General features: G+C 40.8%; 1 protein-coding gene across 1 annotated transcript; it reads right to left on the bottom strand.

Moving 5' to 3' along the window:
* Positions 1-235: 235 nt before the first annotated feature.
* On the bottom strand, positions 236-13,362 carry AMMECR1L (AMMECR1-like). The gene is made up of 6 exons (XM_009318938.1): positions 12,916-13,362; positions 7,486-7,596; positions 6,883-6,997; positions 6,035-6,125; positions 4,956-5,052; positions 236-3,733 (listed from the first exon to the last, which is right to left on the bottom strand). The coding sequence occupies exons 1-6, from the start codon at positions 13,320-13,322 to the stop codon at positions 3,622-3,624; spliced, it is 933 nt and encodes a 310-aa protein (XP_009317213.1). The 5' UTR covers positions 13,323-13,362; the 3' UTR covers positions 236-3,621.
* Positions 13,363-13,559: the final 197 nt, after the last annotated feature.

Genomic DNA, 13,559 nt, shown 5'->3' with positions numbered 1-13,559 from the left:
TCCTACTATTTTTCTTCGCTTTCTTCTAGCGAGCCTGTCTTGGCTATTTCTGTGCTTCCAGACAGCTGTCATCCCATTCTGGCAACCTCCCTGGTTCTGAACACTTAATGTAATTTAGATGTTTGGTATTCATACATGTCGTAAATTGTTCATCTTTCTAGATGAGAAAGATTTCATCTTATCCCCGTAAAGGCTGTGAGAAACCATATAAAGAGGACAGTACAAATAATCTTTATCCAGTATGATTTATTCTCTACAATACTTCATTAGAGGATAGAGTTCAATTATTTACACTCAGAAGTTATTATATAGGTAGGAGGCAACCAAGTGTAATACAAAGAATTGGTCTGACATCTCTGCACTGAAGGTCAAAAGAGGTCTCCTGCTTTAAGGAAATAAATTAACCAAAAAAACCCAACAAAACAACATGTAGTTTCCAGAATACAAACAGAAAACAGCATTAATAGTCAGTGAAGATTGCCGATGTTTGTTAATGTACTATGAAAACAAATTATTCTGTGCAAAGGTTAAAATGAACTCTTAGATTTTCTTACAGATTTTTTTTTTTGTTCTGATAAATTGTAGATATGTGATATTTTGACTGCAAAACGTTCCCAAACTGAAATGGCCTCAGTTGAGATTGACTGTTGAACATTATGGAAAAAAAAAATTAAGAACTTCACAGTGGAAACATTCCAACACTGACAGACTCCAGTGATCAAAGACATTCTCCTGTAGTTACTGTAAAACAAAGACAATTCATAATTGCAGTGAGATTATTTCTCAGTTGTGGTTGTCATGAGAATAAGCCCTTCTAGACCAAAAGGCACTTGCTTCTAAGGATGAGTTAAATCCAGATCAAACCAGGTTAACAGTTGCCTTGAGAAGTAGTTCTATCCTGCTGTCCCAGCCAAGTAACCACAGAGGAATTCTTACATCAGTTGGTCATTGATTTCGGTTGCCTCCATTGTGAGGCAACTCAAAGTACATTTTGTTTCTAGTTCACCTCTTTCATCCTTATGCATAGCTGCCATGTAATGATCTAGAAATGGGATTATTTCCTGAGACCACCTGTCCTTGTCATACATTTTTCTGAGCTAACTTAACTATTGACACACTTTTCAACTGATTTTATAGCTGGACCCTTATGGGACTAAAGCTGAGAGGGCCTGTTTCTTAGGGAGCAGACCAGCGTTTCTGATTTGCTAGCTTCTCTTCTCACTGCAACAAGACAAGAACACAGTACATATTTAGAGGCATTTTTGTTTGTTTTTCTTTTTAAACAGACGGAGTGGGGAAATGGAAGTGGGAGAGGATAAGGCTTCCCCAGTCCCAAACCATCTAGCCCACTTCAGCCTTAAACCAACCAAGTCACTCAATCCTAAAATTCTGTTCTTTAAAAATGACAGCTAACCCTCCCCACCCCACCCCTTAGTCATCCCCTATTCAAATAAAATGAAATCAGGAAAACACTATACACTGTTGAAGACACAGAACAGGGCAAACATTTGAAAAAGAAACAATATTGTTGAAAAGCCTGGCACTATATGCCTGCATGACCAGTCTCACTGAGCGTGCTCAGGGGTGAAGTTTTAGCACCATTTTTTTGCTTTTTTTAAACCTTTTAGAAATTAAATTCTAACATAGAACACTTGAACAGTAATGAGTGTAGCCCTATGTATCATACTGTTTGACAGCTGAAAGGTGAATGGTATGTCCAGAGCTGACCCCACCCTCCCCCATCACTACACGGCACCTGGGAGAGTAATTACAAACCACTCGAGTTTGTAACAAGACCGATTTATTCTCAGCAGCAGGAAATCATGAAACAATCCCTTAATCTTCAATTGCTTTTCAACAACATCACAAGGGAAAAGTGGCAATTTATAAGAATGACCCAGTACAGGAGGAAAGCTGGGTCGATATTGCACCGTTATCCAGAACAGGACCCCCTCCTTTCCCTCACGTCTCTCTCCTCCAGCAGGAGAACGTTACACCAACACGAAGCGAAACTGCACAATCCTGTTTGCTTCTCTAGGACCAGAAGGAGCAGCAGCATGCAGTTCCGAGCTTTCTACCAGCCCTATTTCCCTGCCATGCCAGGAGAGAATTTCAGGCTTCAAACACCAGCCAATTTTAAAAGCCATCATTACCACACACAAACAAACTTTCAAGATATATGCAACCAAATAGCCATGACTCTGCTATGCACTTGTATTTTCTTCCTGATCATTGTTGACCCTCCAGAAACTTGGAAAACAAAACAGAAACAAAAAAAACAAAACAAATTTTGAAGTCTAGAGACCTCATTGGGAGTCATAATTTAGAGTTTATGACATCCCTCAATGACACTGCAGAATAAACAACTGGGTAAGTTACCTTCCTCTTAGATGAGGATATTTCTTGTAATCATCAATGATGGGAGAAGAAATACAGAATGCACATGAGTTTCACACAGTTTGGGTAACACAGGTTTCCCCACTCATTGCCTTGATGTGGTAATGACTAAACCGTGTAAGATCGTAACTTACCAGTGAAACTACATAGCTGTATTCCATAGGCCTGCTATAAACTGGAATACTCACAGTTCTCAAGATCGATAGTCACACCAGAGAAAGTGGCTGTCCTATCAAAAGGAAGGTCCCCGAGACTGTTAGCTTAAGTTAAACAAATTTCAGTCACTAGTCTCACTTGTATGACTGCAGTCAATGCCCTGCAAATCCCTCCCCATCCCTAATCCAACCAGGCTCCGTTACAAATGTTTGGACATAACACTTGGTTGTAACAGAGAAGACTGTACAGGGACACTCAAGTACCTTGTCCTTCGCATACACAGCATGTGCCATGTTGCTCTCTTACAGGCATAACAGCATTCTATTTCATAGCAGGCTACATTACAAAGCACTGTCTAAAAACCCAGAAAACTGTAAACCAAGAGGATTTCTAGAGAATCCAACCTACAGTAGAATCTGATAATTAAAGCCTTCTAGGGTTTATTTAAATAATGGATTCATCTGCAATACCATCCGAAGGTTTTTCACATCTTTAAGTGTTTTCTGTCCGTGAGGATGGGGTGCTATCCAGATGTTCAACCCTCCCCAATATCATAATGTCCGCCTGTGATGTGGGGGGACTGCAATCAGCTCTCGGTACACAACAGATACCAGAGGTTAAAAAAAATTAAAAAGAACCTAAAAAATGTTTCGTTGGACTCCGTTGCCCAGGCTGCCAGGGGAATGCTCCTACTTGATCTGGGGGGCTTCCATAACGAACAACTCAAGTTTCCGGAGTGTCAGTAACACACAAGAACAGATCAGTCCGAAGCGGCACTTTCACTCCTAGAGGTCTTCTGCACCTCACGACAGTTCATAGGCATGGAGCCCCAATCCAACTGAACCCCCGTTCGGAGGGAAGGCTGAGATAAGGCTTGGGCCCCTGAAGTTCTGTCATGCTCTCATCCTCCCCCCAGGTCAGCTGGAAGGCAGACTTGGCAACGGAAGCTAGCATCATAAAATGGTGCAGTAATAGAAGTAACTGGACCAGGAAGAGGAGGCATCTGCCCCAATGATGTCGTAGCCGTTGGCAGCAACTGGGGAGTGGGACTGGTCATGCAGCCGTGTGTCAGGAGTAATGATTGTAGAGGGGGGGGGCATGAAGAGTGCCATTCTGGAAACAATGCTGACGGGAAGCCATGTATTCTGCATAACTGATTGTCACCTTCTCACTGCGGTACCTATTGGGAACAGCATAAGAAAAAAAATAATGCAAACAGACTATGCAATATGAAGGGACTAGACATAAAAAACATTCATCCCAGATCTTTTAGCTAACAGCCAATAACGACCAAGAGGAACCCGCTAACTTCAAAAACTACTTTGTCTGATACTGCCTCATGCAGTACTCTGAATAACCCATCTAAGCTTGAATTAGCTTCAATGTCCCAAAAGTTGACAAGGCAATCATAATTAAGGGGACTCCTGCAGTAGCACACAGGAAACAAATAATCAATTTGTATTCTTTTTATCCACTTGCTGTGGAAAAAAAAGGGCATGAGAAGTTTGCTGGAAGAAGACTCTGTTTCAGAGACTAAATAACCAGTATTTCAGTATTATTTACTTCTGTGGTTATCTTCACATTTGAAAGGCTAGTGAAAGAAAATGATGGAGAGCTGGGTGAAGGGAGGTTTATTATAGCATGTATGTGACTTAGTCCACGTTGTGCAATCAGAATTCACAAAACGTGAAGTCCCTTCTGAGACACCAGAGATTTCCAGGTGCTTCTAAAGCATGCTACACAACAGATAACTTCAAAGTGGTCGTGAATTGCACTAAGTCCATGTTACACCAGATTTTAATGAAAACCTTCATCCTGACCTCTCCTGTTAAAAAAAACTCTGCATACCCACCTCATTTCTCCAGAGGTAAGGAACGACCTGATAAATTAGTGTTTCTATACAAAACCAGAATGTCCCGTTTTTTACTAACATAAAGGGAGCTGAAACCAATAGGACAGCTGGGGGTATAGAAAAGCAAGCAAATTCTGAAAACCAGCCGAATTTGAGTGTGGTTTGATTTTAAGACAGCTGTCACCTCTGAACAGCTACACCATCCACAGATGAGCACACTGAGAAAAGGAAGTCCATTGTAAAGATAGAGAAAAATCAACCTTTTTAACTTTCAAAGGTTCTGCGGCTTTTGATCTGTCATGTGGATGATAATATTAAAACCAGTGGCACTTCTCTTAGAAAATGCTAACTTTGATCCTGCATGGACCGAACACATTGCACTTCATTCCATATACATAATACGCCTAGCATGTGGCATTTGTGATTTTGTGTCTCAGACTACATCTCTCATCTGAAAGAGGCATGAAGACTCACATCAAGTACAAATACTTTAAGTTACCCACAAAACACTATGAAGTAAAATTAAAAGACGGTAAATGTATTGACTTACCTGGTAAGTTTAATCGTTTTCCTAAAATCATTGGTAATTGGAGCCTTAAAGCCACCTTTCCTGAGTAAGGAGTCTATGGTCTGGATCTGATCCCAGTCTATTGAAAAATAGAAGCAAAGGAAATTTTTCAGTATAAAAATATGTTTCAAAAAGGTAAGAGATGCATTAAAAGGCCTCTAGAAAAGCAAACAACTAAACAGGAAACTAAGCTTTAGTGTCGAACTGGACACACACGGTCTTACGCACGCACACTATCTGCACATGCCAACCCCTTTTAACTCATATTGGAACTGCAACGGTTTATAAAACAGTAATTCCATTTTCCATATGACCTCTCTTCTTACAAAGGTCTGTGCCTTGCTTCTGTTGGACGGACCCCAAACTGTTTTATCACGTGCCACTCAAGTTTAGCTCTCTAAGCCTTAAAATAAGATAATACTTAGCTCTTTACATAGACAAATTGGGATCAACCTGATGCTCTAGTGATAGCACAGTGCACTGCTATGTGAGAGATCAGAGTTAAAATTCCTACCTTCGTCTTTTGCCCCAGAGCCAGGAGGATGCGACCACTCCACTCTGCTAGGTGGAGGAAAGGAGGCAATATTTTGAGCAGTTACCATGGTGACCGCTACTATATTTGAGTGGGAAGTGTGCTCCAGAGGGGCCCTGTTTCCTGCCCTCATCTGGAGGATGCTACTTTAGCAAGAATGAGGAGGAAAGGGACTCTCCTGTTGGTGCTGTGCAGCCTGCAGTTATCCTAGTTGGTGGGAGAAACATAGAAGAGGAAAGATGCAATGCTGAATGAAGCTGGAAGATCCATACTTTGAGATCCTCTATCTCTTAAGCCCTAAAACATTTTTACACTAAGATACAGCTGTGCACAGATGTGGGATGAGAGAAAGGCCAGATGAAAACCCAGCAGCAGCTGTATCAGGTGTCAGTTATCCAGATTAAGCCTGGTAGCTCCATGGCACTACTATGAGGATAGCATTGCAATCCAAACCCAAAATCCATAGATTTCTGTTACCCAATTCTGTGACACAATGTGTTGACATGTTTGGCTGCCATCTCAAACCCACCTTGTTCCTTAGCAACCTCAGGTAAATACGTGGCTGTGCGTTTGACACCTTTCTCATTGATGAACTCTATTCTGATCCCATGGATCCCAACCTATAGATGGAAATGAATAGCCAAATAAGAGGTGTTTGCTAGCACTGAGTCCATGATCGAGTTGTCATTCCCACAACACTGTATCTCTCTCTCTCTCTCTCTCTCTCTGGCCAGTTTGGCTTTTGCCTGGATAAGGACTTTCTCTTCCCCACTCTCTGTCCTTGCCAGGCAGGTCTCACAAGCAGGCTCTTAGCAGCGTAAAGGACCTCTGCCCCCTTTCCCAGACGAGCCTAACCAGTCTCCCTGCTACTTCTCCTGAAGTAAGTCTTGTCAGCAGTCTGACAGCTTTCCATCTCTTATGTTGGGCAAGAAAGACAAGATCTCTACACAAGAGTCATGCCTAAAATAGCCCAACCACAAAGTCTATTTAATCTTTCTTGAACTAAATGCATTTCCACGTACAAGATCCTAAAAATGATTCGTACCTTCGGTCTTAACTACTTTTTGTTCCCAGTTTCTATTCACAGCATCAAAATACTTCCCAGGTTTTTACACATGTATTTACACCCATCTCCTATTGGGCCAAATCCATAAAACACTCTCATGTCTCTTTTATTCCCATTCAGATCCCCTCCCAGGAAAAAGCATACTGCTAGCCCACCCTCTTCCTCCCTTCTGGTTTTCCAGCCCCATTTCTTCTATTCCCAGTTTCAATGCCCGTACACCCCTGTAACGAAGGAGACACATCACCATGTACTAACCCGAACCCAAATGGAACGAGAGAATGATGCAGAGTTCCAAATGCACCTGTTCTCACCTCCCAGTCCAGGTAGTCACTGGCATCCTCAAAGTTAGTGAGGAGGGAGACAGAGCAGAAGAGTTTGGGCAGCTCCTCGCGGGTCAGGGGGGGAAATCGGCTGTCCTTAAGTGCACTAAAGGAAAGAGAAGATATATTGCCTAATACAAGCACCAAATTAAAGTGTCAGATGCTCAATTATTCCCTTTTTGATTATGCCTCCGTGAAACATGTTCCTCTCTTCTACTGCAGAGAAAGTGATTTGCATCTCTTCCTAATCTAATGAACCGTAATATGCAAACACTAGTGCAAGCTTCCTGATGCTGTTCTCCACTTACTGCAGTTGAAGAGAAATTATGTGCTACGTAAGATGTCAAAACTGTTAGTATGCAAGACAGGTTTGACATTAGCCTTAAAACATCAACCAAAATTCACCTGTTGCAAAGATGTTCCACTTAATCCTGACATATTACCTCACCCTATCATACAATTCTCAGGTTTATTTTCTTGTGAAGCATACTTACTAAATTGAACTATGTTGACCCAACGTCTTAACCTTGAATCCTTATAGATCTTTAGCAAATTAAACTAATTTCAGATTTATTTCATTTTCAACATAATTACCTGGTTAATGTGTATTCCCTGAGTCCTGAGTGAAGATTCATGGCTGAAAAGGTCCCGATGCAGCCACGAAGCCGCTTGTCTCGCCCCGTCTTCCACGTCACAAAGAGTGGACTGAAAAGCCAAAACAGAGAAATACTCCAGCCTCTAGAGATATTTGGTTGCTAAGGGGAGACCAACAAGGTGTAAAAGAGCAGGTATGCGTCCACTTGCTTTCTCTCCCTCCAGTAAACTCCAATAGGCATGTTTTCTCACCTGCTATCTAGCAATAATAAAACCCCACACCCACACACACCCGAATGCAAAAAACAGCATCTCCCCCCACCTTTTCAGCATCCTCCTTTCTCTCCACCAACACCTTCCTGGCCAGCCTCTGCACTGTCTTCTAATGAGTGATATGGTTATTTGACCCCACTGATCACCTCTGTGAGTAACAGCCTCACTTAGTAGCATCCACTAGTTTACGTGACAACCCATATCAAAACTAATATAGGTATTAATATTTTTTATTTGTATTAATTTTTTTTTTTTAAAGGGATAAAAAGAAGCCTAGGGTTTTTTTCCACTGTTCTTTCCGTGAGGATCTGACTTCTGGGTCCATCCCTAGTGCTCAAACAGTTTATGTTCACATCTTTTGCTTACCTTACATTTGATTTATATTTACACAGATTCTCTCCGTTGAACACATATCTAAATCACTATATTGTTCCTACGCAAACATCACACAGATTTCCACTTTCCTGTCTACTCTAATGAATTTACAGGCACAACAGTAGATTCTCAAATTCAGCAGGCTCATTTCAACCTGTTAAACTAGAAGCCATGATTAAGCCCCCAAAAGCAAGAAGCTCAGAACAACAGTATTCAGAAGAGCTCTATGAAGAGGTAAACAGGTAAAGACAACTGTGAATATTAAATGCAAAAAGTTCACTTCTACAGAAGTGAGTGAAGTTGCAAACAGCTGTAGAGAGAAACAGTAAAGAAAGGACAACGGTGGCTGCAGCCATACAAGAATGTCCAAACATCTGGAAAATTTTGCAAGGCAACTGATGACGCTGATCTAATTATAAAAACAGGATGACTGATCTTACTTTTTCAGATTACATAGTACTGAATACAAGATGTGGTCACTTTGAACCCAAGCATAAATGAGAAAGTTAGTCATTAGTGATTCCACACATCAGTCTATAGATTTCTATTGAACTTTAAAAGATAAGTAATAGGATAGAAAACATGCAGTGTTAAGAAAATAATTTTCTGAAATTAAACAAACATTGGCAGGAGTTCTAAAACATGAAAACAGAATAACTGATTCTATATCAGAGCACAGACACTTTCCTCAAACTCTTGAAACTCTTGTAAGCAATGTATTTTTGCAGCAAACATTACAAAAAATATGAAGGGATTCTGTTCAGACAACAAAACCAGCATAGCGTGTGGATGATCTCTCAAATACAGGCAACAGAGCTTCTTATGTCTAAGTAGTTAGAACATAATTCAAACTGTAGTGATAAAGCAATGCCCAGTGATGTTCCTCAGAGCAACAATGGAATTAAAAAACTCTGCCACAGCATAAATCCATTGTTCAGGATCTAGTTACCAGCTGTGACTGATGGCAGAAGTACTACCCAAAATAGCAAATAGCCTTTAAGTGATAATTGTGAAGTACTTTGCCCACAGAGGAAGTGGAAACATTCTTCCACAACCATCAGCCACCTTCTGGTGGCTTGACCAAGACAGAGGATTTACTGTTCTAGTTTTCCAACAACACTTCAAGGCACTTGCAGGATATCATTCCTCTGCACTTTCATCTAGCTACCATATGTTGAAACAGAAAACAGAAACAGAGTGTAAGAAAATACATTAGAAAGCTTACCAGAAAAAGATACTAAACTTACAAAGGAGATTTCTGAGAAACATTACTGTCACAAGCTCAGTGGAAATTTAGCTTAATCTAATGAAAGTTTTGAAACCATTAATTAGCCCATGTGACACTCGCCCCAAACAGAAAAGGGAAGGGAGAAAATGAAAAAATGTCACTGACAATACAAATTTAATTAAGTTCCTTCTCTTCTTGGATTCAAATTAGAGGTTCACATTTCCAATTCACCTCTTTCCCCTTCCAAAACACACCCCCCCTCAAAAAAAAAAAAGAAAAAAAAAAAGATGATGTTTCCACTGAGCTGTGACACAGCTTTCTGCATCTATAATAGAAGAGAGATTACCAGAAAGGGCAGGATAATTACATTCAGGAGGCTGTCATATTTTAAAAGATCTTAAAGCACATTTTTAACAATTTTTCACTGTGGTCATAACAACTGAGGCATAAAAAAAAGATTATGATTTTGTACAAGTATATAAAATTTCACTATTATAAAGTTTTTCACTGTAGAAAAAACGTTGTTTCTACACCTGAAGAATAAATGTGCTTCGCAAACTGCAGGTGCAGCTGACAATAAGCCAATTGTTCCATAGCCCCTCCCTGAAAAGTGTATTTTCCGGATATACTGAGAAAAGTCATGACAATCTTTCGCCCATGTTCACCCAAGAGCTCTTACCAGTACTTTGCAGTCATATACTGCGCAGATTACGGCAACCATTTCTCCCCCAGCCACAACATCCTACTTAGGTGTGTTTGATGAGAGTTGGCTGGGCTGAGGGGAGGGGAATTTCAGCAACTAAAAAATAGATTCTCCAACTGCAAAGGGAATTTTCAAGTAGCAAAATACAGTTTGTTCAAATCAGAATTTAGCTCGTACTAGGAAAAAAACTGTTACAGTACGGATTTTATGATGCAAGTATCTTATTATTTGTCTTGCATGGCAACTAGAAGCTTGCATGGTGTGGTTTTAGTACCAGTGTGTAATACCTACTATTAAAAAAAATGAAAGACTGAAGTACAAAAGTGGAAGAAGTAACCACAGTTAACTATTGGCATGCTATACAGGTTGAAAATTGTCATTTTTCAGTAACCTGAACAACAAAGGGGATACTTTCTTCATTTACCAAGTTAATTCAGACATGACTACAAGTCTTGCAATGCCACCTTCTCTACATTGATTTGTGAACTTCGCTGCTAACATGTATGTAAGGTTCGCTTACTCCGTAGGTATCTACCACCTCCGTAATTCCCACCAAGATTGTTGTCCGTGTGCATATCCTCTCAAGCTGGTAATTGGAATTCACGGTAGTTTTCAAGTCATAACCCTGTAACTTTTCTGTTATTACCCTGTCTGTGCAGAATCCTGACCTTCACGACTACTTCTATCTTTACTTTGGGGTTCAGCACCAACTTAAAAGATCCGTTTTCTGAGAAATAGGTCAGGACAAACCTGTGCATCTTTCTGTTCCTTCCACCAACAGTCTCTTTTCTGTCTGTCCAGAGAGACTTCTGGTATATACCTTTGTTCTGTTTGATGATCTCTTACATCGACATTAATTATGTTACAAAGGACAACAATGCAAATTATTTATGTATTTTCACTTTGCTTACTCTCACATTTGATAACATTTGGCTTGAAGCTCACTACATTACTGTCTCAAGTGTGACAGATCATCCCTGTGTGCTGCTCTACAAGAGAGCAAACCCCATGCTTTTCCCTGGGGTACATACAACTATTTGCTAAAAGCAACAGCATAAATGCTGAAACACAAGAAAATTCAGGTAGGCATTTGTCTGGAGAGGAAGAAAAGAGAAGAACTGGTTTTGCTTTGGAGTGCTGATCGAAAAGACTTTTAAATTATCAGCAACAGAAATGCCCAGTGAATGATTTTTTACTTTTCAAATTTGGGCATAAAATTCAAACAGCTGAGATTCCTGAAGGAACACCCTTTTTGAAACTAGTCAACAGAAACAGCAACAAAATCCAGCTAGAAATCTCCTTTAATGCCAAAATAATGAATCCGTATAAAATTATCTCTCTTACTGACTTAAGAACAGAACAACAACAAAAAACCCCCTTTGCATTCGTCAAGTGCCAAAATAATAAGCAGACTAACGTATCATTTTCTAAAAGGTGTCTACTTAGCTTAGGTATGAAAAACAACAACAGAAATATTTCAGTTTGGGGAGTCCCTGGAACTATTCTATGTTCTAGTCCAGAGTGTTTCTCCATTCAGTTGTATTTACAGTATTAAACAGCTTAGTCTGCGGTAGCATTCAGAACATGTATCCATAATCCTGCTCAGATAATAACTGCATGGATGCACAACCTACATCTACGCTGACAGCCAATAAGGTGGGGAGACATTCAATACACGGAAAAAGCCCTTGACCTGTTTAAGCCATTGTTCCTTTACATCAATTTAAAATTCATTAACTTAAATTAAGGATGTCAACAACTTTTTATTTTATCTACTGTTCTGGAGGTGGCCCCTGGAGGAGTGTCAGAAGGCATATCTGTCATTGATCTTTCCCATATAATTCTTCCACCAAACATTTTAACAACATTAACATTTCCACACCTACGCATTCAACCTTCAGATAAACATTAGCTAAATCTCACTAAAGCGAAATACCTTCATAAATCCTTCTCCTCACTTCTCATACACACCTCCTTTCCTCTTAACCTTGGTCTCGTCCTTGAAAGTTAACTCTCCGTTTCTCCCCATATTGCCCAACTAGCACTATCTCCATAACACTGTTTTTCAGTTCCACAACTGGCAAATTTTTGGTTCCCCTCCCTGCTAAACCCATTAACTCGGACAACTGGACACCCTTGTGAGTGTCCCTGTCCAATTCTCACCAGCTCAGCACTTGTTTCAGGATGAGCTGGGAACTTGTGTGAACGTCTTGCTTTATTCCCTTCCACTTGCTTCACAGAAGGAAGTCTCTCCCCTTCTCTCTTCACCAAGTTAGTGCCTGACATTAGAAGCAGGATCCTCTTCAAATTAATGACATTATTTTATTGTTTTCTGAAAACTCGAATTTCCATTTCACTCATCCTTTTAGTACAATTTTATGGGAGGCACAGGGCAGTTAATATTTTGCAGAGGCATCTATTTACAAAGAGGGGAGCAAACGTTAACAGAACATTATCATGAAGTGGGTTTGCATTCCTCAATAAAGTATGCAACGTCTCATACAACACATCAGACTGTGAGCTGAAGAAGCACCACACTTCCTTGTATTTTGCCTAGCTCTCTTTCTGTAGAGCTAAGCATGTTCTCCCTTGAAGGCCACTCTTCAAAGCTCCGCTCATCTCCACCAACAAACGTAACAGAATATTTTTACGCTTTGGTGCGCTTACAGCACATGATTTTTTTGTTTCTGGTAGACAAAGCAAACAGCAGAACGCGCCCCCCCCCCCCCCCGCTTCCTCCCTGCATACCAGTTTTCCCATTTTCCAGAGGAGACCCTTCATCCCTCCCCAAACAAACCACAGCTCTGGATGCTGGTTTCTCAGCTTTCCTCCCACATGTGGATTTACTCACTAGGGGTCATTGGTAAATCGAGGAAGTCGTGGCTGAGGGAAACCATAGAGATGACAGTAGAGTACATCAAAGCAGTAGCAGCACATCTCCGCTGTCACCACCAGGTTCTTGGTGCTGTTGGCAGTTCCATTGGGCCGAGTAAGTGGGCTCAGAGCTCCTGAAGTGGGATTCATTCGAGTAATTGGGGAATTTCCTGGGCCCAAAGTCAAGTCAGATACGTTCTCCCTTCCATTATTCCCATCTGTATGCTGGTGGTTCTGAAGAGGACCTGAACTGGAGCCTGGTACAGTTGTGGCCTGATTCCCATGACTGTGCGTTCCACTCCCAGACAATTTGGGTTTCTTTACCCCACAACAGCCAGCTGCCAGCTTGGGCTCAAGTGGAGGAACACAGCGTCTTTTTCCCATCCTGCTTCAAAACTCGCTGCCTGGAACACTGCAGAACCCTGGCAAGGAGGGGGCGGGGAAAAAAAAAAGCAATACACAAAACAGTTACAGGTGAAAAACCAACAGCTGCTTCCTTGCTTCTGCTACGACATCAGAGAGGCTTGCTTTTGCAACAAAAAGAGGAAGAAAACCCGCGCAACTAAGTACAGAACTAAAACAAGTTCAGGAAGCAGAATGGGTGTTTTTACACATATATAG

Source organism: Pygoscelis adeliae, unplaced genomic scaffold, assembly GCF_000699105.1.
Source record: "Pygoscelis adeliae isolate BGI_AS28 unplaced genomic scaffold, ASM69910v1 Scaffold30, whole genome shotgun sequence".
In the NCBI taxonomy this organism is placed as follows: Eukaryota; Metazoa; Chordata; class Aves; order Sphenisciformes; family Spheniscidae; genus Pygoscelis; species Pygoscelis adeliae.
The sequence above is the reverse complement of the archived record's forward strand: the minus strand, read 5'-3'. Positions and strand labels throughout refer to the sequence as shown.